This window comes from Rhodamnia argentea, chromosome 1, assembly GCF_020921035.1.
Source record: "Rhodamnia argentea isolate NSW1041297 chromosome 1, ASM2092103v1, whole genome shotgun sequence".
Lineage (NCBI taxonomy): Eukaryota > Viridiplantae > Streptophyta > Magnoliopsida > Myrtales > Myrtaceae > Rhodamnia > Rhodamnia argentea.
The window spans coordinates 713338-740233 of NC_063150.1; the positions used below are offsets into that span (position 1 = coordinate 713338).

The 26896-nt window shown below is 37.6% G+C and overlaps 3 protein-coding genes across 6 annotated transcripts; 1 reads left to right on the forward strand and 2 right to left on the reverse strand.

Moving 5' to 3' along the window:
- Positions 1-4360: 4360 nt before the first annotated feature.
- LOC115745245 lies at positions 4361-6722 on the reverse strand. The gene is made up of 2 exons (XM_048284347.1): positions 5706-6722; positions 4361-5621 (listed from the first exon to the last, which is right to left on the reverse strand). The coding sequence occupies exons 1-2, from the start codon at positions 5830-5832 to the stop codon at positions 4684-4686; spliced, it is 1065 nt and encodes a 354-aa protein (XP_048140304.1). The 5' UTR covers positions 5833-6722; the 3' UTR covers positions 4361-4683.
- A 357-nt stretch (positions 6723-7079) lies between these two features.
- On the reverse strand, positions 7080-10104 carry LOC115745193 (diphthine methyltransferase homolog). 3 transcript variants are annotated; one of them, XM_030680607.2, is made up of 3 exons: positions 9960-10104; positions 8278-8610; positions 7080-7949 (listed from the first exon to the last, which is right to left on the reverse strand). In XM_030680607.2, the coding sequence occupies exons 2-3, from the start codon at positions 8606-8608 to the stop codon at positions 7234-7236; spliced, it is 1047 nt and encodes a 348-aa protein (XP_030536467.1). In that variant the 5' UTR covers positions 8609-8610; positions 9960-10104; the 3' UTR covers positions 7080-7233. The 3 variants fall into 3 exon arrangements, with proteins under 3 accessions (XP_030536467.1, XP_048140317.1, XP_048140321.1); XM_048284360.1 differs by lacking the exon at positions 9960-10104 and adding an exon at positions 9846-9906; XM_048284364.1 differs by lacking the exon at positions 9960-10104 and adding an exon at positions 8720-9818 and having other exon boundaries at positions 8278-8659.
- A 5376-nt stretch (positions 10105-15480) lies between these two features.
- On the forward strand, positions 15481-24230 carry LOC115745192 (inositol transporter 1). 2 transcript variants are annotated; one of them, XM_030680604.2, is made up of 7 exons: positions 15481-16432; positions 17645-17715; positions 18413-18748; positions 20800-20859; positions 21381-21488; positions 21584-21769; positions 23326-24230. In XM_030680604.2, exons 1-7 carry the CDS (start codon positions 16291-16293, stop codon positions 23977-23979), a joined length of 1557 nt encoding a protein of 518 aa, XP_030536464.1. In that variant the 5' UTR covers positions 15481-16290; the 3' UTR covers positions 23980-24230. The 2 variants fall into 2 exon arrangements, with proteins under 2 accessions (XP_030536464.1, XP_030536465.1); XM_030680605.2 differs by lacking the exon at positions 20800-20859 and having other exon boundaries at positions 15485-16432.
- Positions 24231-26896: the final 2666 nt, after the last annotated feature.

Genomic DNA, 26896 nt, shown 5'->3' on the forward strand with positions numbered 1-26896 from the left:
GAAATAGAATGGGCGGGCGGATTCGTTGTCATTGATCCGAAAGTCCCACGTATGCCTCTTTACTTCAAGTGCCTTTCAGGAACACGCTGATCGATTCATAAATTGTTTTATTTATCTATTTTGGTTCTTTACTTCATTAGTACTTCATAAAATCCATGTCCACGTGTTTCATATGCACAACCAAGGTCATGTCAGATTCACTATTTCGTTTTCCACGTGGTTGAATGTCGACGGACCGACAATGTAAAATTCAATGCTGGTATACCAACAATCTCTAGTTGTCATGCTCCATGTTGTCTAATCAACTATTTATCCCCATTGAATAATTCATAACCACTGAACTATAGACGACGTGACAAATTTCTTATGATGTACTTTGGCCGCGCTTTACCAGACGTTGCATATCATCATATGAACTACAGATAATCTTTCGTGGGAATGTGGAAGAGTTCCAAGGAAAAAATTGTTACTCAAAATCTTATTGCATGACACACGTTGTAAAATTAACATGGAAAAGTAATAATATCTTACAAATAAATTAATACGAAGAGCCTCAAGTAACAAACAAGACATGATAATGAACATCAAATATTTATATGGTTTGATTTGAATGTCGACAATTACATTCATGAAAAGAGTGAGTAAGAATAATTCACTATAGATCGTTCGTACATTTGAGTATTTTCTATACCTGAATTATACTCAAACTCAAAATATTTACAATAAAAATAATTCTATTGGATATAAAAACCCTAGCACTGTGCAACCGTAGAAACCTTCTTGCCGCGGCTCGGACATCTCGTACGTTTCTTGACTTGTGCGGCTCCCTCGCTTTTCTCTCGTACGGCTGCCGCAGGATAAGTCGGAGAAAAACTACAAAAACTGTCAAAAAGTAAAACCTACTTTTACTTTCCTTTCTTTCCTTCTTCATAAAGACTCTTTTGCCCCCACAACCAGAATACAATATAAGAAACATGGCTCCTCCTTGTAGAAAAAATTCCAATTAAAGACATGAAATGATGTTATTTTCTCAAATAAAATCTTGAAGTAGACTTTGTTTTAAAAGAATGGCAAGTGTCCTCATGATCTAGCAATTAGTGATGATGGGAAAATTATCAAAAAAATCTTAACTTATTGCATTTGCGCTGATTTAGCCTTTTTTTGGTTAATTGAGACCTAAATATTTTGTATTTATATCAATTGAGTCAATTCGGACAATTTTTCTCCAAAATTGATGACGCGGATGTCAGCCATCTTACATAGTACTATGAACGCTGGCGTGAATTTTTTTAATTTGGTTGCTTTTTTTTTTTGTCTTTCTATCTTTTTTCTTTTTTAATTATTATTAATGGCTGGCAAGAGGCCACCGGTCAAGGCCCGTCGACCTCCTGGCCACCGGGCGAGGGCTAGCTGCTCTTGCACTCTACTAGTGAGCCATCGCCTCGGGGCATGAAGTCCTAGCCGAGTGTGTGGGCAGCAAGCCCTCGCTATCGTCCGGCGGAGGCTCGGTGGTCGATGGCCTCTTGTCGGCCATCAATAATAATAAAAAAAATAAAAGAACAAATGACAGAAAAAATAAAATAAAAATTTAAAAAAATGTTACATCAATGCCGGCAGTGTCACGTATGATGGCCAGTGTCCATTTTATCATCAATTCCTGGCCAAAATTGGATGGATGGGCTCAATTGGCCAAATGTGAAAAGGCTTAGGATTTGGCAAAAAAAGTTGAGGATTATATTAGCACAATTACAATAGGTTTAAGACTATTTTTTGTAATTCTCTCGTCCATTGCGGACAAAGATCATTTGATTTGAAGCAAGAAGTTAAAATAAATGAAAACTTTGCTCCATGCTTAGATTAATTTCTCTATAAAAGATTGGTCTTAAATCAAGAAATACATTGCAATGAGTGTGGACAGCCGGAAAAATCATTGTAGCAAGACAAAAAGAAGGTCCGAAGCCAACTATTTCCGCTAGTTAAGTGATACATATTTGAAGTTTTGTACTTTTTACATGCCGGTGTGTTGACGATATTGGGTTTACAAATACGAAGGAGTAAAGCTTATCTTTTCAGCATTTAAAAATCATTTGAGAGCGTTTCAGGAATGCACTGATTGATTCTTAACCGCTTAACAATATACATTGTGATAAATTTCTTATGAAGTGTCGTGGTTGCGCTTTATTAGATGTTTTATATCTTAACACATCTCATTTATATACAACTGCTTTACTCCATTTTTGAGATAGGATACTCTGTTAGATTCTTAAACTTTCAGTGAAATCAAAATCTTAATCCTCTTACGATCCTTGCATCATGAGAAGTTTTATTGAAATCAAGAAATGATCTAATATGGTTTTGCTTATGTTATTGCTTTCATTAGAGGAATAAAACGCTGATATTATTTAAAGAAGTGAAGATTAAACGTCTCATGACTTGATCGCTGGCAAAGCATTTGCACATTAAAGTTTTGAGAGACGAAATTTAAAATGTGAGGATCGGCTCAAAATATCGAATAGAATTTTTTTTAAGTTCCAAGACCTTAACTTATTGTGGATTAAGAATTTATTGGGGACAACGATCAATCAATATGAAACTTGCCGTTTAACTTGCCGTTTTTTTTTTTTTTTTGATCGGGTAAATCTCAATAATTGTCAAAAAATAATAATAATAATAACTGCGGGACTTTTATTCCATGTGTTAGTAACAGACTAACACTTCTATGAAATTCCCAATTTTTCACAGGTTGTAAATTACCAATTTTGATTTTAACTTACCTACTTTCATCTGCATAACTTACTAATGTTTTGAATTTACCTAATATTGTATGAAATTATCAACCTAAATTAGAATAACTCATCCATTCATTTACCAAGTAGTTTCGGGTTTGCTGACTCTAACCCGAGTTATTTACCGACACTCACTGTTATTAATTGAGTTTTTATTTGCCTTGCTTGGCAAGTTTTACATTTACTCACTCCTTTTTAGAGATTATACACCCACCTAAGTAGAGGTGAGACTCTTTTTTCCATGAGATTATCACATACTATTGTTTACCAATTCTCGTTTTATTTATTTATCCAACTTTATTTCTTTTTTAAATTTTCCGATCTTTCTTATGTTTTGCAAAATTTTACTCACATTTAAAATTAGGGAAAACAAATTATTATTGATAAGAGACTCAAATGAGAGTTGCTAACCCAACATTAATTGGTATTCTAATTGGAGAAACTTGATATGTCACATAAATTAAGGTTTATAATTTCCTATAATAGTTGGCAAAATTGAAGCCGTTAGTAATAAAGGTATATAAAAGCTGGTTAAAAATAGGATAAGCTTGTTTTTTTTTTTAAGTGATAAGCAAGTTGCTAATTTAGAAAAAAAAATTAATAAACATTAGTAAATAATTCAAAGAAGAGAATATAAAGTTAAACTAGATTGGAGAAAAGTTCATAATCACTCTATCGATAATTTCGAAAAGAGTTGGAAGATTAAAAAAAATTGGTAAGCATAACAAACAAAAGCGGCAATTCAATAGAAAAGTTTATTCACTTACAAATTAAAAAAGACAAATAAATAAGATTAAAAAAAAAGTGATTACCACCAAAAATCCAAACGGGTACTCCCATGCCATGGTTACCCCAAATTAATTTTCGTCTCACAAAAAATCTTAAATCGATACATTCATGCCACATTTACCAGAAAAAATCTCAGATTAGGATAAATGTGTACATGAGCACTAGGTTGGGATACATATGGTATAAGTATACCAGTTTGAGGTTTTTTTATGGTATTAAACCTAATAAATAAGAAAAGATGATCATTTGCAAACTTTGAAAAAAGAGTTGATGATTCCAATTTTTTAACACGTGATAATTTTTTCAGAAATCTCCGATCCGACATGGGAAATTCTTTTACATAACGATAGAATAGTCCTAGTAGAACTCCATTTACACCCTCGCTGTGGACCTAGCTAGCTAATAAAAATCCCCCGTGGACATTGCTAGATGCATTATTAGCTGAGTAAGATAGCCACTTGAACTTTTAAGTAGCACTAGGGAAGAAGTCATTTAACCAGTGAAGTATACGTGCAATATCTCAGAGATTTAGTCCCAAGAGTCCGGTTAAATATGTGTAGATTTACTAGATTAGCAGCCCGCTATGCCTTTTCGATACCGCAACTCTTTTTTTTTTTTTTTTTTCGGTCGAAGCAACTCTTTGAGGTGGAATTCTACACATTTATTGATTATTTTTCCTCGGTTCATTTGCCGTTGTTGTTCTTCTAGTTTTGCTACTTAATGAGAACCGGTTCTTTTTTATTTTTACCAAAAACAAAAAATCCCTTTGCCTCGCGTGAATTAGGTTACTACAATAAATAAAAAAAATAGGTTTAGTACAAGAGCTAAATTTGGATTGCATCAGTCGGTATCAGTAATTCAGTATCACAACATTCTATATTACCAAAAAACTGTGCATGCGTAAAGAGTAGCTACCAAACCAACTGGGCTCAAATTTTGGGGTAAGGCCCAAGCCCAAATAATCCAACAAGGCCCAATATTTACTCCATTGCAAGCAATCCAGCAAGGCCTCTCTCCTGATCTCCCTAGAAATTCAGGGTCCTTCCTGGAATGAATTCTTGGTAGGAGAAACATTGGGAATTCTTTTTTGGATCTAGGATACGATTTTTCAATCCACAAAAGGTGCAGCTTTCGTGGAGATTCTCCAACTCGTCCTGCTCAATCTCGACGGCCCCATGTCGCCGACCTTCCGACTCACTTTAATTGTCCTCGGATGAATGAGTTCTGATCTGTTGCAACTTGCTGATCTTGTGCTGAGTTGATCAATCCTTGTCTTGGAACCCTCTCTCGGACTCGCTTTCCTACCCAAGAAATGCGATACGGAAGGTTTGCAAGATGTCCCCCTGGGAATTTTGCGTTCCACGATGAACTTCCGTGGCGACATACTCAGGAATCGCACTGTTTCATCGGAATCCCAATCGAATTTCCTCTGGAACGGCCAGAAAAATGGCTCATTGTTAGGATTCTCGAGTTCTGCAGCAATTCCAGGAAAATCTTCTGAAGAGAGATGGCTTAGTGAATTCCCTTGCGCCGCTTCGAGGAGAGACAATCCGGTAGAGATTGAGGATGTTGCTCCAGGACTGTTACCGCGCCGACAAGATGGGCTAGGGAAATCTGATGGAAAATTCTCCAAATCGCCATCCACGTCGCTATATAGCTTTGAATCTTCCTCATCAAGATTCACCAGAGAGAGCAAATAACTGTGTGTGTCCTCATCTGAACTTGGAAATGACGTCGAATGAAGGTTGTTTATGGAGCCGGATCGGCTCAATGAACGCTTGCGACTTGTGGATTCATTTCTCGGGATCACGCGAGGAGACTGGGAGATTTCGGTTGAAGTGATCAACCAATTTTCTGCATCTGCATCGTCATTCAAATCATCCACGTGAATGAAATCTAAATCCAGGGGGGCGCTTGCAAAAGCCACAGATGCACCTTCATTGCTCAAATGAACTCTTGATAACCAAGAGCAAAACCATTTATCAACAAGGGTCCAGGATCCTGACAAGCAGTATTCATCTAAGATCGAACGAGGCGACGAACGATCTGAAGACAACCACGTGCAATCACTATCATCGAAATCAAAATGATTTTCCTCACCCAAATCATCAATTTCCACCTTAGATGAACCTGTGCTGTTCTGTCCGGTTCTAAAGACTCGATCATTCTGTTCAGCACATAACATTCTTGATTCTCTGGTGATGAAGATCGAACCCAGTGCAGGAAATTTATCCACTCCTCGGCTTGAAGTGATCATCTTCGTCTTTGGGGACGTTGGTGAAACTCAATTCGCAATTGGGCAAGAACTGTTCCCTCCACTAGAATCACGTCGAATCAAGCTCCAGCAGTTTCGGCTGTTGCACTGGATTCGCCAGTTGATAAGGACATTTTACGAATAAAGAAGTTCAAGAGAAAGGTCCAGGAATTTCAATAAGACCGGCACTCCCAAAAGAGAGGTCGGACAAATATATTGAATGGGAGATCAAAACGAACAGACAAAAACAAGAGACGAGACAGGATTGAATGTTACCAGAATACTAGTTATAAGCACTAAGAAAGTGAACAGAAGCCAAAAAAGAGAGAAGAAATCAAACTGGGAAGGAGTTGGGAGGCACAAGCTTTGCTTAAAAGCCTTCCCTTGCGAGATTAAAGGGGAGAATGAGGCTAAATGAAGGTAATTACAGTTATTTTGGTCAAACAAATCGGTAGTTGAAGGAACAACCTACCAAACCAAATATAGCAACTTAAATTAGAGGAAATATAGAGTTAAACACTAAGTTGAGGCACGCCAAAAAAATTTGAAATTTGAACCTTCAAGAGGTCAAATGGAACACAAACTAGAAGAATTCAAGCCTGTTCAATTAGATCAAAAGTGTGCATTTGTCATGCCAGTCCCATTGATTGATGGATTGATAGCCAGGAACAAGCAATGTACGTAGAATGAAACACCATTTGATTAGAAAGGAAGATTGGAAAGTTGAATGATTCCAAAGGTAAATTTACCCCTAAATTTAGATCTTGTTAACTTTTGAGCTTGGCTCCTTCTTTAGAACATATCGATGAATTAGCCCCACTTAAGATTTTAATTTTGAGTTCAGATTGATGCTAATTTTTGGTGTCAATGGCACAAAAATAATTAATTGAAGTTGTAGTACCATTTCTAAAAGAAGTACCTTAAAATTTTAAAATGCCCCAAAAAAAGTTATAAAAGTAAGATAAGTACCTCCTAAAATGATTATTCCAATTGGAGGATTAAGAAAGAAAAAGGAAAGAGCATAGGTTTCATTAACGGTCAAGGTAAATTTTAGTTTTCCATCATGGTTCCACCATGATAAATCTGGTTGATCTAATATATAAACCGCCATTGAATAAGTAAACTTACACCTTGCTAACACTTACAACCAAGACAGAAAAAGCATCCACCCCCATATAAATTACTCAAGGGAGCATTTCTTTCAAGGGCTTAAGCATATAAAGTTAAACAATAGAAAGGCGGAAACATCAAGTGAAAGACAAGTATCATTGCCAGCTTTTAAGTTTGTCCAGCAAGGACTTCCAAAATTAATTTCAAAGCATTCTTACAATAGATTAGGATTTAGTGCAAAAGCCCCTAAAATTACAAATCCTGGTCATCACAAATTCTCAAGAATGTATGGGGTCATGCAAATATATTACACTGCGGTGTCCATATCCGGACAAGTCTATCATAAAAGGAACAAGTAGCAATCACCATATTCTCTCTTTTGCCATCTATTGACCCACCTTTTTGCCAATCTGCACCATATGCAAGTGAGCCATGCCTATTGTACGTCTCTACAATTTTAATCTCCTCGCCCCTGAGATCAACAAGTGCAAATCCATTGTGCATACAAGCTGCCAAGACTAAACCGGGTACATGAGGATGTTGCTTGATTCTCCAAACCCCTCCCCCCAAGCAGATTGAACTCTGATTTACAGGTTTTGAGATTGATCTTATATCCCAAACTCTAATGTGTTCATCGTAGCTACCAGTAAGGACCACATTAGGGTCAGACATACTCTTCGTGATGCAGCAAACACCCATTTTATGTTCCTTGGAATTTCGGAACACTAATTTTGAGGGACAATCACGGACATCCCAACAACTGAATTTACAATCATCTGAGCCCATGTATAACAAGTGGGGTTGGTGGGTATCAAAGGAAACCGCCCACATCTCGAAATCATGTGCTTTCCATTCTTGCTCGATTTCAAGTTTGGTCTCAGAGCGAGATAATAGTGAGGCAGAGCCATCAGAAAGCCCCACTGCTATCGATGTAGCTGAAGGATTCCAATCCAGGCATAGGCACATAGAAGAACTGATTTTTTCACTGGTGCCCTCTCTCAACACAAGACCTGCGTCACGTCCATCTCAAGTAATTACTACAGTAGAAACATCCAAACATCAAAAGACAGTGAGAACTTGTGCCAACAAACCTATCAATTGCAAAAGAGAAGTTCAACTGTACTAAATTTTTACAATCCTCAATATCAATGTCTGGAAGAGTATTTACTTTGGCAGGACAATGGCACACAAACAAATGTTATCGCACTAATTCTCCTTCTCTGGACTATTGATGAGCACACGAATACAGCCAAATAATTGTAAAACTGTTACCATACCAGTAAAGAGCACTTCCCTTCTACCACAGATAAAGCGACACAAAGGGAAGATAGTGGGTACCTTTTTCTTCCGGTCCATCCGAAGAACTCTCCAAGCCATGAACTTTGACATAACCATCCGAGTCAGCTTGTGCCAACAAGGGACGTCCTATGTTAGCATCAACAGGGCTCCATTTGATATCAAAAATACCAGTGGATTCCAGACAGTGTAATAAATCAAGTTGGCCTGAACCAGCATTGACATTGAAGAGTACTATGCTGCCAGATCGAGAAGGATTGTCGCCTTCTTGCAGCGTGTAAGTCGCAGCTGCTAGAACATGGTTGTAAGAATAATGTGGACAAAATTCAACTGCATCTGTGTTTCCATCGAGGTAGAATTGTGCAATGTCCATACCTAGTAAACCAAATGGAGTGCAACTTGTCAAGTAACATTTTGACAATGACTTTTTTTTGGTTTCTCATATTCACTCTTTTGCAAATAGTCGTCGAATAGGTAGAAGTAACAATTATACTGAGAAGTGATTGAACTGCAGGGGCTTTTACATCAAAACAAAAACTTCCAACCAAAGCTGTTCAACAACTCATATCCTAGCGGTCGAAGGAACTCCAGTATAATTTGAGTCTACTTAGTAGTGTGGAGTAGCCTGCGAGTAGAGACTATAAAAGCAATGGAAGTTTGAATTCAACAGGGAAGTTCCATATTTGATGTATATGAAACTCGTATTTTTTTTTTTTTTTTTGGTGTAGTTTACTAACACCTTTGACAAATTACCATTACTTCTTAAAAATTAACCCATCGCAAATGAAAATCCATGATTTCAGTCATAAACATAAACTTGTGCACGTTAAAGCAATAAACAAGAGGTCAAGGAGTTCTTTGGGCTATGAACAAAAATAAGACACATGGGACGGATCGGTACAATGTTGTTGTTTTTCCAGTGTTCCAGGAGTATTTTTTGGGGCTAACTTAATCCAAGCTTAGACTTCACCCAGCTACTGTCCTAGGGATTCTTTCACCAGGAAGTTTAATTTCAGTCAGTGAAAGTACCATGAAAAAGTGATGCATTCAAAATTGGAAAATGTCAAAGTGTGCCCCTTAGGCACTTGTTAAGCATTTTTTAATTTGGTTGAAAGTTTAAAATGTCAATTTGAAGGAAGCGATTTAACTGAAATGCGTCATTCATTCATTTTGAAGAAGTCTTGAAAGGTGTTATTCGTTTCTACTTCCAGTTAGCTTGTTATCAAGACCCTTCAAATTTAGTGAGTGAAAGCGCCATGAAAGAGTGATGCATTCACTCTTAACACAAGGTAAACAATTTAGGAAGACCTCCACCTTTTTTTCGAGCAAAAGCTATAAAATCATAGCCCGGACAGGACAAAAGCATGGATAGACTCAGTAAAAACAATCAGCTAGTTGTTGATTGCTCTACAGCAATAGCCACTTTTGTGACATTGTACTTGAAGTACTTCACACTTCATGCACCCGGGCATCCACAAATCCTAATGCCCCACAACACAAATCAACAAAGTTATGGGGAGTATCAATACCTATGATCTTCATGCTTAAAAGGGTAAGGGCAAAACATGAACACTACAGAGAGAGCAACCACCCCAACACAGAGACATTACCACAAACAGTTGGTGGGCAACCATAACAAAAGCAGCAAGATCGCATCATAACACCCCCTTTTCACTGGCGATTGTTTATGAGGAAGAAATAACTGAGGGAGGACGAGAGCTCACTTGGTAGGACCGCGAAGACAATACCAGCAGAGACGTGGGAGAGGGTCAACTCGCATGCCAAGACAGAGCGCTGCTACGGCAACCTTCTCTGTTATTTTTTTGAGGAGGATGATATGCTTCACAAAGTTCGGAATTATGGAGATATTTATTTTACAATATAGCATTGGTGTCTTTGATTTTGGTGATGCGATTTGTATTTCATTTAAATTATATTAATCAATTGATATGTTAATTTAAAGGGTTAATGCTACGAAAAACTCCAAATTAATATAATTGTGACAGATTTACCACAAATTGCTTTTTTGACCACAAAAAACCCAAAATCGATATATCCGTGACAAATTTACCTCAAATTATTACTTTGATTATTAAAAACCTCAACTAGTACATATGTAATAACTTTACCTCAAACTATTTTTTGTACCACGAAAAACCCCAAACTAGTACACATGTGACAAATTTACCATCCGTTAGTTTCGGTTAAATTATATTAGTACCACGAAAAAACTTCAAACCGATACATTTATGGCAAACAGAGAGTAAAAACCCATTAACTATTATGTGTCATCCAACTTAGCAATTTGACAGTAAAATTTAACAAAAACTAACGAATGGTAAATTTGTCAAAAGTGTACAAGTTTGATATAAGTGTACCAGGTTTGGATTTTTAGTGGTAAAAAAATAGTTTGGGGTAAATTCATCACAAATGTATCAATTTGAAGTTTTTCGTCCTATTAATCCTAATTTAAATTAGGGTTGTTTGTCTAGGTTTATCAAAAGTCAAAAGTCACTTTTTCACTTTCTTGTCCAATCTAATATAGTACTAAGTTTTAAAGGATTACGCAAAAATTGCAAAAAATTATCAAAAAAGTCCAAACCTATTATAATTGTATCAATTCAATCCTAAATATTTTTTTTGTCGGTTCAATCTTAAACCTTTTGCAATTGTATTATTTCAGTTCATCAGGCAAATTTTGGCCGGCCGGGGTTGACGTGAACGGCGGCCTGTCGGCGACCTAATATTTTAATATTTTTTTGAATTTTTATGATTTTTTAAATAATTTTTTTATGTTTTTTATTTTTCTTTTCTTTTTTCTTTTCCTTCCAACCCACTCCCAACCCTAGCCCCAGCCAATTGCCATAATCCAATGACCAGCCGGAGGGGCAGCTGGCTAACTCATCCCGCCACAGCGGGGGTCGACCTCGCAAGCCCGGATCCGGGCCGGCGAGGTCGAGCCTCTCCCGGCCATGGCTAGGCATGACCTCTCCCGGCTATGGCGAGGGTTGACCTCGCCGTCGCCGGGCAAGTCGGCTAGCCACCCCTCTAGCTGGTCGCGCGGATTATGGCAACCGGCTTGGGGTGGGGGGGGAGGAAAAGATAAAAGAAAAAGAAAAAAAAACACAAAAATTATTTAAAAAATAAAAAATATTAAAATATTAGGTCGTCGGCTGGTCGGCGTCCACGTCGATGTCGGCCGGCCAAAATTCGTCGGATGGACTGAAAAGCACAATTGCAAAAGGTTTAGAACTGAATCAATAAAAGAAAAGCAAGTTTAGGATTGAATTGACACAATTGTAATAGGTTTAGAACTTTTTCAGTAATTTCCCCTGCAAAAATTATATATTTATATCCGTGCCAATATTTACCTATTATGAAAAAATTTAAGTTTTTTTAAAAGTCAAAATAAGGGCCTCTCAAGATTAGCGAAAATGAAAAAAAAAACAATTGAAAAACTATGGCTTTCAACATAAATGGTTTTAATTTCAGCTAATCTATTGTTGATAATCAAGGTCGTGTAATTAATACCTGGCTGATATTATTAATCGTGCGAACATTTTTATGGAAGTTATACATGAGCATAATGCTGATGACTTCTCTACAAATGGATAAGACTTTAATCTTAATATAAGTGCGGTTGAACTTGAAATACGATTGGGTAGGTAGGTAATCATGCTAATGTTCATGTAAACATCATGATTTCCGAGCACCCTTGGAGAGTGAGGGAGTTTTAAACTATTTATGTGTACGTTTTTTTTTAGGTCAAATATTTATGTATACGTTAATAAAGGTAAAAAAAAAGTACTATTTGTGGATGAACTCTTATACATTCGTTTTCTTACTGCGTCGTAAATTAAAAAAAAAAGATTAGAAAAATGAGTCAGCTTTTTATTAAATTAATTTATTCATCGCAAAGGAAAACAACCGATAACATATTTAGGCTCCGTTTTGTTGCAACGAATGATTTAAATAATATTTTCTATCGCTTAAATCACTTTAAATAATAATTATTAATAACTCTTTATATTTTAATATTTTTGTGGTCGGTAAAAAAAATTTGATTATTCATTTTTAGAAGTGATACAATTGATTATTTGTAGAAAAAATATTTTTCACGAAACAAACGCATTTTTGCATTCGGTGACTTTTTCATGCGTGGTAATTTTTCTTGCGAGGACAACTACTAATTACCACAAGTTATATTTAGGCCTAAAGCTTCATCTGTGTCTTAGCCCAACCCATCCTAAACACTTGCAATCTGAAAGTCTCCAATGTGTTCTAGTTCTACCTTATGCCTTGGCTCCATAAAGTAGATATAGGACACATTAAGAGTTTCTAGAGACTTTTGGTAAGAGTGACCGCCCAATACTAAAAATAAAAGAAAATAAGATAAATGGTTCATAAATTTTGGCTTAATATGCAATATGGCCCTTAAACTTTTAATTTATTCGATACTATCCCTGAACTTTAGCTTAATATTTAATGTGATCCCTAAATTTTTTTTATACATGTTCAATTTAGTCCATGCACTATATGAAAATATTAAATGTTATCTCTAATCTTAAATGAATAAAATGGCTACACTAAACATTTTAATATAGTTCAGTGGCTTTATTAGACATGCAACAAAGGTGTAGATATCACATTGAATAAACTAAAAGTGCAAGGATGACAATACATATTAGGCTGAAGTTTAAGAGTTATTTGTATCATTATCCATAAAAGTAATTAGCAAGTTTCAAACTCTATCGCTGCCATGACCACTCTATCTAGAAACTTGGTTTAAGGTATAATCTCATCACAAGCTGCTAGGGCCAAGCTTCGAAGCAACTTGAAGTTCGAGTTTTGAATCTCGCGGTTGCCATGGCCGCTTGAGCTCGAAGCCTTGCTTAAGGGTTTGACGTTGATCTCCACAGCTCGTGGGTGCTCGGGCAAGTGCCAACGAGCGTCGTTGAATGTCGAGATAGTAATTGGTAGCAAAGCTAGATGCCAGAAGAGTTTGGCCAAGTGACCGAAGACAATGAAAATACTCCGCGATGAACAATACTTCCTCTTCGAAGAAGAGGCCAATGGTATGACTCTTTCTTTCTTTGATGTGGCGCCACGGTGAATAGTAAATTATTATTATTTATTTCTATGATGTGGCACTTGTAAATGCATTATATCAAAGCAACTTATCCCTAAAAGTACCGCGTTGAATTCACGTTAGCTTTTTAACAGTGACTTAGAACATAATTATAACGAGATGGTAAATATGTTCACAATGTGCATAGTTTGAAGGATTAAGTTTAGGTTAAATATGTCATGGTATGCATAATTTGAGAGTTTTAATGATTTTTTCCATATAAGTAAATGGAGGGTGTTGAAAAATTTGTGGTCACTTGTGTAACATTATACCACTATCTAGTCATCGATTGGGCGGGGAGTCGATGGGCCCTCGACCCCAATCCCTTTCGAAAGGCAAGATTTCGCAAATCTGAATAAGCAATATCCTTTTTGGACCCGGCTCCCCTGGATTCGCCCCGGCGTGATCAATTTTATGCGGAAAAATAAGGGACAATCCTGATTGGAAGGAAGTGCATTAATTCTAGAGAGAGGCTTGCTTAATCGAGCGGAAAAATGGGGACAACCTTAATTGGAAGGAAGTACATTAATACTAGAAAGAGGTTTATAAAGTGTAATAGACTTTCCTACATGAGGTTTTTACTAATACGATAGACAACAAAATCGGTCCAATTAAGAAAATGGTGGGCCCCCAACATAAGCCCAGGCCAGGCGACCCCCCTAGGCCCTAGTCCTCCTGTACATCGATCATGGCAATTCCCATTTATTTTCCCCACGTTTTATATTTAGCGTCCGTCCATGTTTTCGGAATCCTACGTCCCGGCAGATGCTGCTCGTGGGGGACTTATCACTTGTCAGGGTGGGGCCCACCGGCGGTCATGCGTTCTTTTGTCCAGAAACGCAGGGGGGGGCAACGGGATGGGATTCATCTGGACCGGAACGTGCAGCTGTCACGCATTTGCCCCTTCGGCGAGTGAAAGCGTCGAGAGCAAGTGGCAGCCGGAGGTGAGTACCGGTGGGTCACTTACGCGAGCGCGTGACGTGGGATCCCTTGATTTTGTCGGATTTTCGGCTATTACATCTTATCCTAATCGCCGCGTCAATCACGTATAGGATTAATACTACGAAAAATCATAAACTGATACACAATAGATAAATTCATTCTAAATTATTTTTTAACCACAAAAAATTATAAACCGATACATTTATAACAAATTTACCCTAAATTGGTACACCCGTGATCAATTTACCCTCTGTTAGTTTTCGTTAAATTTAACCATCAAATTGCTAAGTTATATGGCACGCGATTGTTCATGGATATACAATTTTAGGATTTTTACTCTCTGTTTGTTGCAAATGTATAAATTTGAAATTTTTCCGTGGTATTAAGCTAATTTAACGATGGGTAAATTTGTCACAAATATACCGGTTTGAAGTTTTTCGTGTTCAAAAAATTTAGTTTAGAGTAATTTGTCACATGTGTACCAGTTTATGATTTTTTATGGCAAAAACATAGTTTTGAATAAATTTATCATAAGTGTACCAGTTTGGGATTTTTCATGGTTAAAAAAATAATTTAAGATAAATTTATCACAAATATATCGATTTGGAATTTTTCGTGACACGAACCCTATCATCAAATCCTTTCAGACACGTGAATTTGTCCCAATCGGAGACTCGACCTAACTCGATCCAAACCCGAGCAAAGCGTAGTCTTAAACCAATCTCCAAAGCTAAGGCCAAGCATCGAGCCCGTTTTCATTCGAGAACCGGACCAGACTAACCTATTCGAGGGCTGTTCTAGAAATAACTTTTTTTTTTTTTTTAACTATCTCGTAAATCTAAAATTGGCCGAGGAACAATGCTGATTCTATCCGAGAATCGATTCAACGAATCTGCTTTCCCCTTCATCATGATCTTTAACATGGACCGATAAATAAAATAATCAATCGATCAGTAAATATTTTTATAATGAAATGATACGAGAATCACAGGATCGATTTCGATACTAGGTCGAAGATCGATCAAGGAACCGGAACCAATCGGCCCTTGATTACCAAACCGCCACGTAGGATTTCCATGCACGTGATTTCACCGAGGGCAAAATACTGTCAAATCCCGCTGTCATCCATCGAACGGAGACGAAACGAAAAGGGCCGTCATTTTCCCGAGAAAATTACGTGGCCGAATCGTCCCCGAGAGGAGAACTTCCGTTGTTACTTTTTCTCGATGCTTTCACTTTCTTTCAACTACCACCCCCTCCCTTCGCCGATTTTCTCGGGAAAAAAAGAAACAAAAGAAAACTTGGCTGCTGGAATTTTCTCGCCCCCTGGTTTCTGTCTCGGCTCGCATTTGCAATTTCACAAGCCACCATTGTCGCCGAATCTCGTCTCTCCCGTTCCGGCGTGGGATCGTGTGGATTTAGCTCGGCAGTGGTTTTTCGGGGGCTGAGCTTTTGCTATTTCTGAGCATAGGGAAGCTCGTTCCTAGTCCAGATTGTAGTGATTCTGCGATTACCTGGTTGTCTTTGTCGTTGTTGCTTCAAATATAAAGGCTAATTTGGTTGGACTCGTCAACTGATCGAAGCAAAACTCGAATCGTCCTCTTCTGTGTTGTATATCTATCGATCCCTCTCTCTCTATCTCTCTTATACATTTTCCGAGAGATAAATTCCCAGTCTTGCTTTCAAATTCGAGTGAATTTGTCGATTTTCCAAGCACTTTTATTGGGCTTGGATTGAAACTTTTGGGGGTTTTGCTTGTACCAGTAACGCGAGTGTAAGAAGCACGTTCTTTTTGTCAGCTCGTGAAGTTTCTGTGGTTGTTGTGGAGAGTTTCGTGAATTGTTAGTGTAATTATCGTCGTCCCGAGCTCAGCTCCGTTCGGTGGCTCGTTTTTTGTTGTCGCCAGAAGCGTTGGGCCGTTCCAAGTGGTTTTATCGCGAAAGTCTATTTGTTCTTGATTAGATAGACATAGGAGTTGCAGCGAAATGACGATCGGGTCTATGCCGGGTAGCTCTGGATACTTGAACTTGTATCCAGAGCGGAAAATTTCGTATTTCAGTAATCCATACGTGCTTGGATTGACTGTGACTGCTGGGATAGGCGGACTACTCTTTGGCTACGACACAGGTACCAACCACCTTTGCTGTTTCTGGCGAGTGTGCTTTACATAAGTAAATATCGACATGTGTTCGTAATATGCTAATCTTTGTGTACTTGTAAGTCTCTAAGTACATGTGCAGCTCGTAAATTTGTTGATTGCGATCCATGATGTTACTCATTTTCAAGTTTTCTCGGGTGGAATATTGTTTTGGTTGCATTTACTAGTTGTTAGATGTATGCTTCTCATTAGTTATCTCGATTCCTTCCAATGCTTCACGAGGTTTAGTTGATGTATGTTGATGGCTGAGCAATTTGGTTGTAATTTTTGTCTGCCGAAAAGTTCTTAAACGGCCTATGTTCACTTATCCTCACGTATGTCTATCCAGAAAGAGTTGGTCATTGCCAAGTCGGTCAAATTTGTTAAATTGCTGGTGCAAATGTATGGAAGGACTTTGCATTGTTCCGTTAGTATTGTCGAAATTTATCTTGCAATAGAAGTTCAACTTATCTTTGTATACAGAAGCAACATTGAGTTTTTTTACCAACTTTTTGAATTTCCTTATTGCATTTTGCTGGATATATAGTTACCACTTCGAGATTTCTTAAACAGTGTAATTGTTTTCCAACCTTGCTCTTACATGTTAATTTGTTTGTCTGACCAAAAAAAAAAAAAAAAATTTGTTTGCCTTTCATTTTAAGTTTGACCATGGGCAATCTTTCAATGGTTTTGGCTCTGCTTGAACTTCAGTCACATTATTATTCTCTATTTTCATGCCCCACCTGAAAAGTTCTTTGGCACATTATCAGCATTCAAGAGCACCATAACATTCTTTGTGCTGTCCCCAGGTTTATGGGGGTAAATCCCCTCTCACAAAATCATGTTTTTCCTCGAACGTTTCTTTTTCATAGTTTTTAACAGCTTTGCGATTTAGCCTGCCCTTCCATTTGTTGATCAGAGGATTAGATATAGAAGCTGATTAGTTGGTTTGAGATGTTTTAAGTAAGAGATGGTAGGAGGATGCTGCTTCTCTTCTATATATTGTTTGAAAAGGGTGTGTATCCAGAAAGTGAGTCATAAATTGAGATTGCTTATCACTGATGGGCCTGTCTTCTTCAGAAATTTGGTTATTCTTGAGTGTATTTGACACCAAAAAGGAGCATGTTGTATCGATATTTTATTGAAGCACAAATTAAGTACTCTTTTGCTACTGCTAGGCTATAATGACTTGCTTGTTACAGGTGTCATATCTGGCGCGCTCCTGTATATTGAAGATGATTTTGAGGCTGTCAAGGAGAGTAGCTTTCTGCAGGTACGAAAAGAGAGCTTTAAATAGGGAAAAACATATTGTCGCCTGACATCTCTGAGTTGGAAAGTAGAGAAAAACATGAGAGTGTTTCTTTTGGGAAGAATAGCATATAATTTGCGACATTTATTGTTAAGACTGTCCAACCAAAAGCTTGAGCCAATAAGTGGAGAGAGACCGTATGAATCTGTATAAACCCCATAGACAAGCTATGTGGGATACCTTTTAACAACCCCCCTCAATAACAAATTGAACAGAAAATGGCACGTGAAATTGATGAATGGGGAGCCTAATGCAAAATAAATCTGTGGCGAAACCTCATTCAATACCATGTTAGAATGTCTAACCCAAAAGTTCAAACCAATAGGTGGAAGGAGACAAATGAATATGAGGCCCGTAAAAATTCCACAGACAAGCAGTGTGAGAAACTTTAACGGGCATCAGAAGATTGGGATTATGGTTCTTTCCCCTCCTTTTTTTAATGTTTTAGTGTCTGAAATACATTTAGTCAATACATTTTAGCTCATGGAACCTGGAAAGTCGTATAGAGGTGGTTAGACTGGATCTTCACAAATGTGGTGCTTGAGCTTTTTGTGGGAGGGGTGTTAACCTCCAAAATGCTTTGACTATCTAAATTTCTTCATAATTTAGATTTTGGTCATTGTGGTCATTATTACATACTGTATTGACTTGAATTTGGCAGGAAACTATTGTCAGCATGGCCTTGGTTGGTGCAATGATTGGAGCTGCTTCAGGGGGTTGGATTAATGATTCTTATGGACGTAAAAAAGCTACCCTTTTAGCTGATGTTGTTTTTGCAGTTGGAGCAGTAGTAATGGCCGCTGCACCTGATCCTTATGTCCTCATTGTTGGTCGGCTTCTAGTTGGACTTGGTGTTGGTGTTGCATCTGTTACTGCTCCTGTATATATCGCAGAAGCTTCGCCATCGGAAATAAGGGGAGGCCTTGTTAGCACTAACGTGCTTATGATAACTGGTGGACAGTTTCTCTCATACCTTATAAATCTTGCATTCACAGAGGTCACACTCATTTGCTTTGCTATTTGCCTATTTGTGATCATAATCATCTGTAATTTGCAGATTGATGGTTGTCCTGTTTGAATGCCATAAATTAATAGTTAAATGGTCATGTCATGCCAAATTAATCGACTCAGAGAGTGCTGAAGGACCATGGGAATAAATTTTTCTCGCTGTTTGGTGAGACTTCCTCAAGTATTACATGCTTAAAATCTTATGGCTAATGCAATTTGGTTTCTATTTTATGTGATGCTTGAAACCTTTCAATACATATAAAAATTGACTTCCAGATGTCAATATTGTTTTTTAATGATTTTAAACCTAAGATATGCTCTTTTCTTTTCAAATTGAAAGGCAAAAAAACAAGATTTTCTTTTTCTAAGCAAATCCAAACAAACTTCACAGCTAAATATTTGGTTCTAGATCAAGTAGCAAAACTCCCATATCAGGAGCGGACTTTTTTGAAATCATCAATTTGGTGATCATGTGGTAGTTTTTATATTTTTTTTCACCACTGAAAATCTCACAGAAGACAGCTTCTTCCGATTAATCAGCTAATCGTTAGCTCTGGGAAGTAATCTGGAGTGGGAAGTTATGAGAGTAGGTTTACACTGCATGAGAATTTCTTGCACTAGCAACAATTTTCTGGTTGTAAGCAGTTCCATCACTCCTTAGGCTTAGTCGAAAAATGTTAATGAAGTTATCTACATTAGTAATGGCTTCTTTACCAGCAAGTGTTGGAGAATTTCTATTGGTTGGTCATGTCCTATAGGCCCAACCTTGACATGACCATCCCTCATTGGTTGTCCGCGTATTCAGTTCAGATGTACGGTACCTATATAGAAGTTTTCACAAATATATGGATGAACTTCAATTTTTTTTCCTAGCAAATATTGAACAAACCCTCCCTTGCTTTGTATATATGAGATATGCCTTTAGATGTTTCTAGCATGAAAGTTTCTCTTGTGCTGTAGTGAGATAGACCATCAAGTTGTTTCGTCTTTTCTGTGAGGAAAATGAATTCTCATGGAATGATTTCTTTTGGGCTCATTCGTTTGTTTTCATTCTCTGTTGTCAATTATTCTTTTATTTTCTATTAATCATAATATCGTAACATAATTAGATCAAATGAAGTGTGATAGAGACTCTTGTGGAAGCTTTTGTAACACAGTCATTCATTGAGAGTTTGAGGGTGATATCTGGGTATAATATTTTTGGTCACTCGGCTGGCAAATCTCAGTATCATTTGGGGGTGCATTGGCCTCTGTGGAAAATGGTACTTCTGAAAACAGCCAAACATGATCTTAAAAAATTGTGGAAACTTTTGGTACATTATCTGTCTGGATTTTGTACAATGCCCTTGGATAAGACGGAATCATCTGCACTTTTCATTGGTACTGGTTCTGATCGATCAAGTCTTTTCTTGACACTTTGTGGTCATTGCTCAACACAGGCCCCCTCATTATTGTGATGTCTCTAGTTTGTAGGTATTGTTTGATAGGTCTAACATATAGGTAGGCTCTTATTCTAGATTTTACTAGTTTGTAGGTATTGTTTGACAGGTCTGACATATAGGTAGGCTCTTTTTCTAGATTTTTCTGCTAGAATTACGGTTTGCTGTTGGCCCGTTGCTGCATGAGGAATTGGTATCCTACTTGTCATTGCGTTATGTTCAACTTATTGCATGTGGAATTGTTATACTTGTGGTTTCAGCTATAAGTTTCTTCACCTCAATTTCTTGACCTCTTTCTGAGAAGAGGGTCAAATTGAAATTAGACTCCTTTAGTAATTGAAATTAATTAGAGAGAGACTATGAAGTTCGATGCTTTAACATATCTGCTAGCATTGGAGGCAAGCAAATAAGCAGTGTTCACCTTACCCCTCTGCCGGGGTTGGATAACGAGTTGCCAGATCATGCTCTGAACAAAACATTAAATATTTTTCTTTACATCTGTTTTGCTGGAATCATAATGTGGTTTGTGCCCTTTACTTCCTCTTTTGTACTTTACTGGAGAACTTCTCAAGCTTATCTTGTGCAGTTTGTCCTGTTCCAGTTTTGGTATCAGCCATGCGGTTTCTGGGCCTTCATGGAAACATCCTTTGTTCTGACAATGGTTATCCATCATTGGTCTTCTGCCCGAGAATTCTCGACATGAACGTTTTGATAACTTGCTTGTTGTTAAGCATATTCTGAACATAAAAATTGCGAACTTCAAGTTTGATGTTTAACTCATTTCAACATAACTTGATGTTGCTCAAAGTGCTTTTGTTCTGTGTCATACATTTCCTACATATACTATAGAACAATGCCTGAAGTCTATCTCCATGAATACAATAATACAAGATTATAGATGTGGCACAATGGCAGCTAGTATTGGTATCACAAAAAATGGAAAAAACATTCATATCCTAAGCTAGATCAATAGCTCTTACTTCAAGGGATCTTGTTGTCAATGTCCAACAATCTGCTAGTTTGTTGGTTCTTCACTGAAAGGTATCCAGAAATATCTCTTAAGATGGATTGTCTTCACAAGAATTTAGTGAATATAAGACCTTCTACTTGTTTTGTTTCTTTGATGTACATTGGGCGTATATCGTCTGATGAATATTTTGAATGTACTTGTACTTTGCTTAGGTCCCAGGAACATGGCGTTGGATGCTGGGAGTGTCTGGTGTGCCAGCAGTCATTCAGTTCTCTCTAATGCTCTTTCTACCGGAGTCACCTCGATGGCTTTTTATAAAGGTAGAAGCATCGTTCTTTTTGGAAACTTTTGTCATCCAATTGCTTTTCGTTTCAGTTTCTACAACAGTAATTGAAAACCTGACATTGTCATGCAGGATGATAAAACTAAAGCTATTGCTGTGCTTTCTAAGATTTATTCTCCTGATCGGTTGGAAGATGAGATTGATAGTCTTTCTGCCGCTTCAGAGGAAGAATGCCGGAGAAAGAATAATGTCAGATATCGGGATGTTTTTAAGTCAAAGGAGATTAGACTTGCATTGTTGGCTGGTGCTGGGCTTCAGGTCAGAATTATGAATTATTTTTAGCATCAGGCTACAATGATATATCCTCTGTTAGTCATTGTTACGTATTAGGCTCATTTATGCTGCTTCTAAAGTAATGCAGGTATGCTTCATTTGATTGAACCTTTTGTTATTGCTAAATTTGCCATCAAAGGGACGGCCTTTTTGTATTCTGGTACCTAATGTATTTCTTTGGGGATTGCTGGTGTATTTGGAAAAAAAACTGTGATTACCAACTCGAAAAGCTTCATGCGGTCTATGAAACCTATAACGATGTTCGATATTTTCTTCACAAAAGGCAATAGCCAATGCTTCTTTGCTTTCTTTGCTGATCTGCTTCATGTCTTCAGCGGAAGGACTCACTAGATGTTCCTGTGAAACATATTTAGCTGATTAACTTGGCTAACATTGAACTTTCTTTTGCCAGGGCAATAGCTAGAAAGCTTAAGCTCTGAGGCAAGTTTTGAATCAAGAAGGGCTTGAGCTATGCAGTCGTATGGCATGGATATTCTTTTACATTCTGTCAACGTGTCGTATTTTTTCCTTAGGTAGAAGAGGGAAGTACATATTCCTAGACCAGAGTTGAATATAGGTTGCCAGCCCTGTCATGCACTAGTTCGTTAATTAATTACCATAGGATAATGTGTTATATGCCAGGCGTAATTGCGTTATTTTAGGTTTACCTGTATGAATAGTAAAACCAACCTGTCTACTGCTCAATTGAACTGAAGTAAAGAATATTTCATTATATCTCTCAAACTGCTATTTGAGTAAATCAACCGAAGGGTTTAGGAGAGTATGAAAAGATGAGGGGCTCTAGGTTGTTGAACTGCGTATACCAATAAAATTAGCTAGATAGGACCAGAAGAAAAAATCCATTTGGTGGTAGTTTTATTCTCAATATAAGTGCACAGTAGTTGCTGAAATTTAAGGTTTACCTGTATGAATAATAAAACCGACCTTTCTACTGCTTGATTGAACTGAACTAGAGAATATTTCATTATATCTCTCAAACTGCTATTTGAGTAAATCAACCGAAGGGTTTGGAGAGTATGAAAAGATGAGGGCACCAATAAAATTAGCAAGATAGGACCGGAAGAAAAATTCCATTTGGGGGTAGTTTTATTCTCGATATAAGTACAGAGTAGCATATTTTCGGAGTTGGGCTCATAGCTGTTTTGATATATTGCAGGTCACATGCACTGTCTGTGACTTTGATAATAATTCTAGCTTCCGACAATGCTCCTTTTTAATTGTTGGAATATGCCATACTTTTTCCATTAGTCAGCCGAAAGCTGCTGTATCAGGTGTTGCCTCTTTTTTGGCTGATTAAACTTTAACTAGATGCAATTTGATCTCAATAGCTGGCTGGCATCAACTGTATCTTTGTTTCCATTATTGCCTCTCTTTAGTCTCTTGAAGCAAAATCATGATACTGGGCTGGGCTGCACTTGCTTATCTATATTCTGTTGTTAAATCTGTATTTGATACGACCATCAAAATTGTTAAACTTGTGATCTTTAGTCAATCGGAAGATGTTTTTCCTTCTTATGCAGGCATTTCAGCAGTTCACCGGTATCAATACGGTGATGTACTACAGCCCAACTATAGTCCAGATGGCTGGTTTCTCTTCCAACCAGCAGGCACTTCTCTTATCCATGATCGTTGCTGCTGTGAATGCTGCAGGGACCATCGTTGGAATTTACTTAATTGACCATGTTGGTCGGAAAAAACTGGCCCTTGCAAGTTTATCCGGTGTATTGGCATCCTTGGCAATTCTTTCTGGTGCATTCTTTGCAGAATCCTCTGATTCCACAAATGGGGTATATGGGTGGCTTGCAATCATCGGTTTGGCCCTCTACATCGCTTGCTTCTCACCTGGGATGGGACCTGTACCATGGACAGTAAACTCGGAGATATACCCCGAAGCATATCGTGGAATATGTGGAGGCATGTCGGCCACCGTCAATTGGATTTCGAATTTGATTGTGGCACAGACATTTCTTAGCATCGCTGACGCTGTGGGGACTGGTGCGACGTTCTTGATTCTCGCGTGTGTAGCCGTGTTGGCAATTGTGTTTGTGGGTATCTTTGTGCCAGAGACGAAGGGGTTGACTTTTGAAGAGGTGGAGAAGATATGGAAAGAGAGAGCTTGGGGAAGTAGCGAAGGCAAAGAGAGTACAGAAGGCCTCCTTGAAGATGAAGCCTGAGTGGTATGAGCCCTTGTTTATCTGTTATATATATAGTACGTACTGCATTAGAATGAAGCATCCAGCGGATTCGCCCCTATGCCTATGGAGTATGACACCTGTTAAGGGGTCCGTTGGCCATGGACAGTTTGCAATTTAAGGAAATAAATGTGTATATTGGATTTGGCATTTGCTCTAAAATGCCAAGGTGCCAACTACGAGTTTCTTTACTCTATTTGCTGGTTTAAATCATGTTGTCTGATTGGTTAGTCGAGTTGAAAGCACAGATTTAGGTCATCCCTCCCTGTAACTAAACTGAAATACATGCTAAATGATGAGGGCAATAGGATGAGCTGATAGGTGGAAAAGTCCCAGAGTGGGAAAAACCTTTCTTTGTCGACACCTATATTGCTTGGCAGGGATCTTCTTCTTTACATACTACATGCACATGATATAACATCTAGACTAATGCATTTATATACTATGGGCAAGTATGAATTGCCTATGGATCTTTATCGAGCTAAAAACTCATGGTTTGCCCCAACAACTAGCAAATATCACAGTTGCACCATTACTTGACATGTGGCACGGTCAAAGCTAACATGGATGATTTTGCAATTTAAAAAAAAAATTAGGAATTCTTCTTTTTCTCTTTCCTTTTTTCTTATTTGCTTTCATCATATTTCCGATGGGCCGGGTCGTTGAGGCCCAACGATGTCTAGCGATCTTCACCTGGTTTGAACGAGGGCGGCAACTCCCTTGCCTATGGTTGGCGAGTGAGGGCTGCAACCCCCTCGCCACTCTCCGAGTACAATAAAAAAAAAAGAGAGAGAAAAAAAAGGTTTTTTTTAAATAAAAAAATTTGCAAAAAACATCTATGTCGAAGCCGATCGTACCGCGTAGGACGATCGACGTTGACTACACTGCTGCGTCAACTGTTTTCGATCAAAATTGACCGGAAGGACAATAATGGAATTTCGCATAAAGGTTTCGGACTCAATTAATAAAGATGAAAAGTTTAGAGTTAAATTGGATGTCGTACAATGAGTTTACGACAATTTGCATAATTAATAAATATGAAAAGTCATTTTCTTTGCCATATTTCTGTTTATTGACAAAATTGACAATTTGACAACATTTACGCATTGGGCAACTATCAACATCACCATAATTTGCTTAACCCAAATGGACGGTTCAATCCATCTGAATTATGATCTCGTGCATCACTCTCTCCAAAATTTCTCCCCCGGCGAAATATCTTTCATCGAAATCATTCTTCAATTTTTAAGTAAAAGAAAATAGATTTTGTAACGATTTCGGACAGGAAAAAAGTATCCAAGCAAATAAGGAAACAAACAATTTGAATTCCAACAGGATTATACAGAAACAAATCGAGCCGGAATTTAATTAACGACAAGGCATGGAACATACAAACTTCGCAGCAGGACTAACCTAAACAAGCTATGCTGGAATTTAATTGATGACAAAGCTTAAAGACATGAAGGTATTGCGTTGGAATCTAATCGACGACAACGTCGAAATGTAATCGACGTGAGTCTGGAAATTAAAGGTACATTGTAAGAAAATAAAGATACTAAAAGATAGAAATTTGTTCGATTTATGTGGGGGGCTTCCGAAGAGTACGACATATCTATTAAATGCCTACAATCAACCGTTATCAAGGAGGAGTCAAAGGGATATTACAAACCGAAATTACAAACAAGGGTTACAAATGGAAGTTACCAATAGAGATTACAAATGGTTATCAATAGTTTCTTCAATTCCACTACCTTGACGTTTTCCTCAACTCCACTACATTGGTTACTTCTTTGGCGATTGCATTTGAGAATGTTGACTCAACTTTTTATCAATTTCTTCAAATAGTCGGTTCATCAAGTTCTCAATTCTTCAAGTTATCACATGCTGATAATAACCAAAACTTGGATATTTTTGGTGCAAATGCCCACTACCTTGACATTTTCCTCAACTCCACGACCTTAGTTACTTCTTTGACGATTGCATCCGAGAATGTCGACTCAACTTTTTGTCAATTCCTTCAAGTAGTCGGTTCATCAAGTTCTTGATTCTTCAAGTTAACACATGTCGGTTTCCAAAAAAAAAGTTAACACATGTCGATAATAACCAAAACTTAGACATTTTTTGGTGCAAATCCCCCCTTTAAAAGAACTGAATGATTCATCAATTATTCGATTCTTTTATATTAGGAAATCAAGAGTCATCATATGCCCCCTTGTCATTGCAAATTTCATTTTTTCATGTCGAATTTTATCTTGATCAGATTCATCATATGGCTTTTATTTTTCCACAAAAGGCACGTTTTTTATAAAGTTTTCATGTGGCCTTCTACCTCTGTCTTTAAGTAATCACTCATACTTAAACACTCTCGTTGCCAATTGGAATAAATTGGCAAAATTTTGGCCTTCGAACTTTTCTCTAAGATTGAATGCCGATCTACTATAAGCCAAACTTGTGAATTCTTTCTCCTAGAGTGAAGCAAGGCATCTATTTCTAGCCTTCTCGAGTCGACCAACAGACTAATCGATCAACTCATTATCGTACTGATATATTCTGAATAAATCGGCAATCGATATCTCAAGGATCATTATGTAAATTTAAGAATGGAATTCTATTTCCATCTCTGCGGAAGTGTAGACAAGATTAGGAGATAAAGTTTGAATACCATCTAAAGATAGTTTTTGATAAAGATAAGGTGAACAACCTAAGTTTTAGAAATTCATTTGCTCCTGCCTCTCCACATTGGGTGATAAATCAAACAACGTGTTCAACGGTCCATTGATCATCTTCACTAGTGAAAATAACGAAGTTAGGAATTTTGAATTTTCTTGAGTAAGGTATGGTGTCAATTCAATCAGGATTAGTGAGTTAGGTATTCATGCTTTGCCCCCAACAACTTGCC

Coding starts and splice junctions, on each gene's coding strand:
- LOC115745245 (XM_048284347.1), bottom strand. CDS start 5,832: ATGATCACTTCAAGCCGAGGAGTGGATAAATTTCCTGCACTGGGTTCG. Junction 5,622..5,705: donor AACCGGACAGAACAGCACAG/GTTCATCTAAGG, acceptor GGTTGTCTTCAG/ATCGTTCGTCGCCTCGTTCG.
- LOC115745193 (XM_048284360.1), bottom strand. CDS start 9,894: ATGATGCGATCTTGCTGCTTTTGTTATGGTTGCCCACCAACTGTTTGT. Junction 8,611..9,845: donor TTGCCCACCAACTGTTTGTG/GTAATGTCTCTG, acceptor TTGGTTTACTAG/GTATGGACATTGCACAATTC. Junction 7,950..8,277: donor GGATGGACCGGAAGAAAAAG/GTACCCACTATC, acceptor GACGTGACGCAG/GTCTTGTGTTGAGAGAGGGC.
- LOC115745192 (XM_030680604.2), top strand. CDS start 16,291: ATGACGATCGGGTCTATGCCGGGTAGCTCTGGATACTTGAACTTGTAT. Junction 16,433..17,644: donor ACTCTTTGGCTACGACACAG/GTACCAACCACC, acceptor TGCTTGTTACAG/GTGTCATATCTGGCGCGCTC. Junction 17,716..18,412: donor AGGAGAGTAGCTTTCTGCAG/GTACGAAAAGAG, acceptor TGAATTTGGCAG/GAAACTATTGTCAGCATGGC.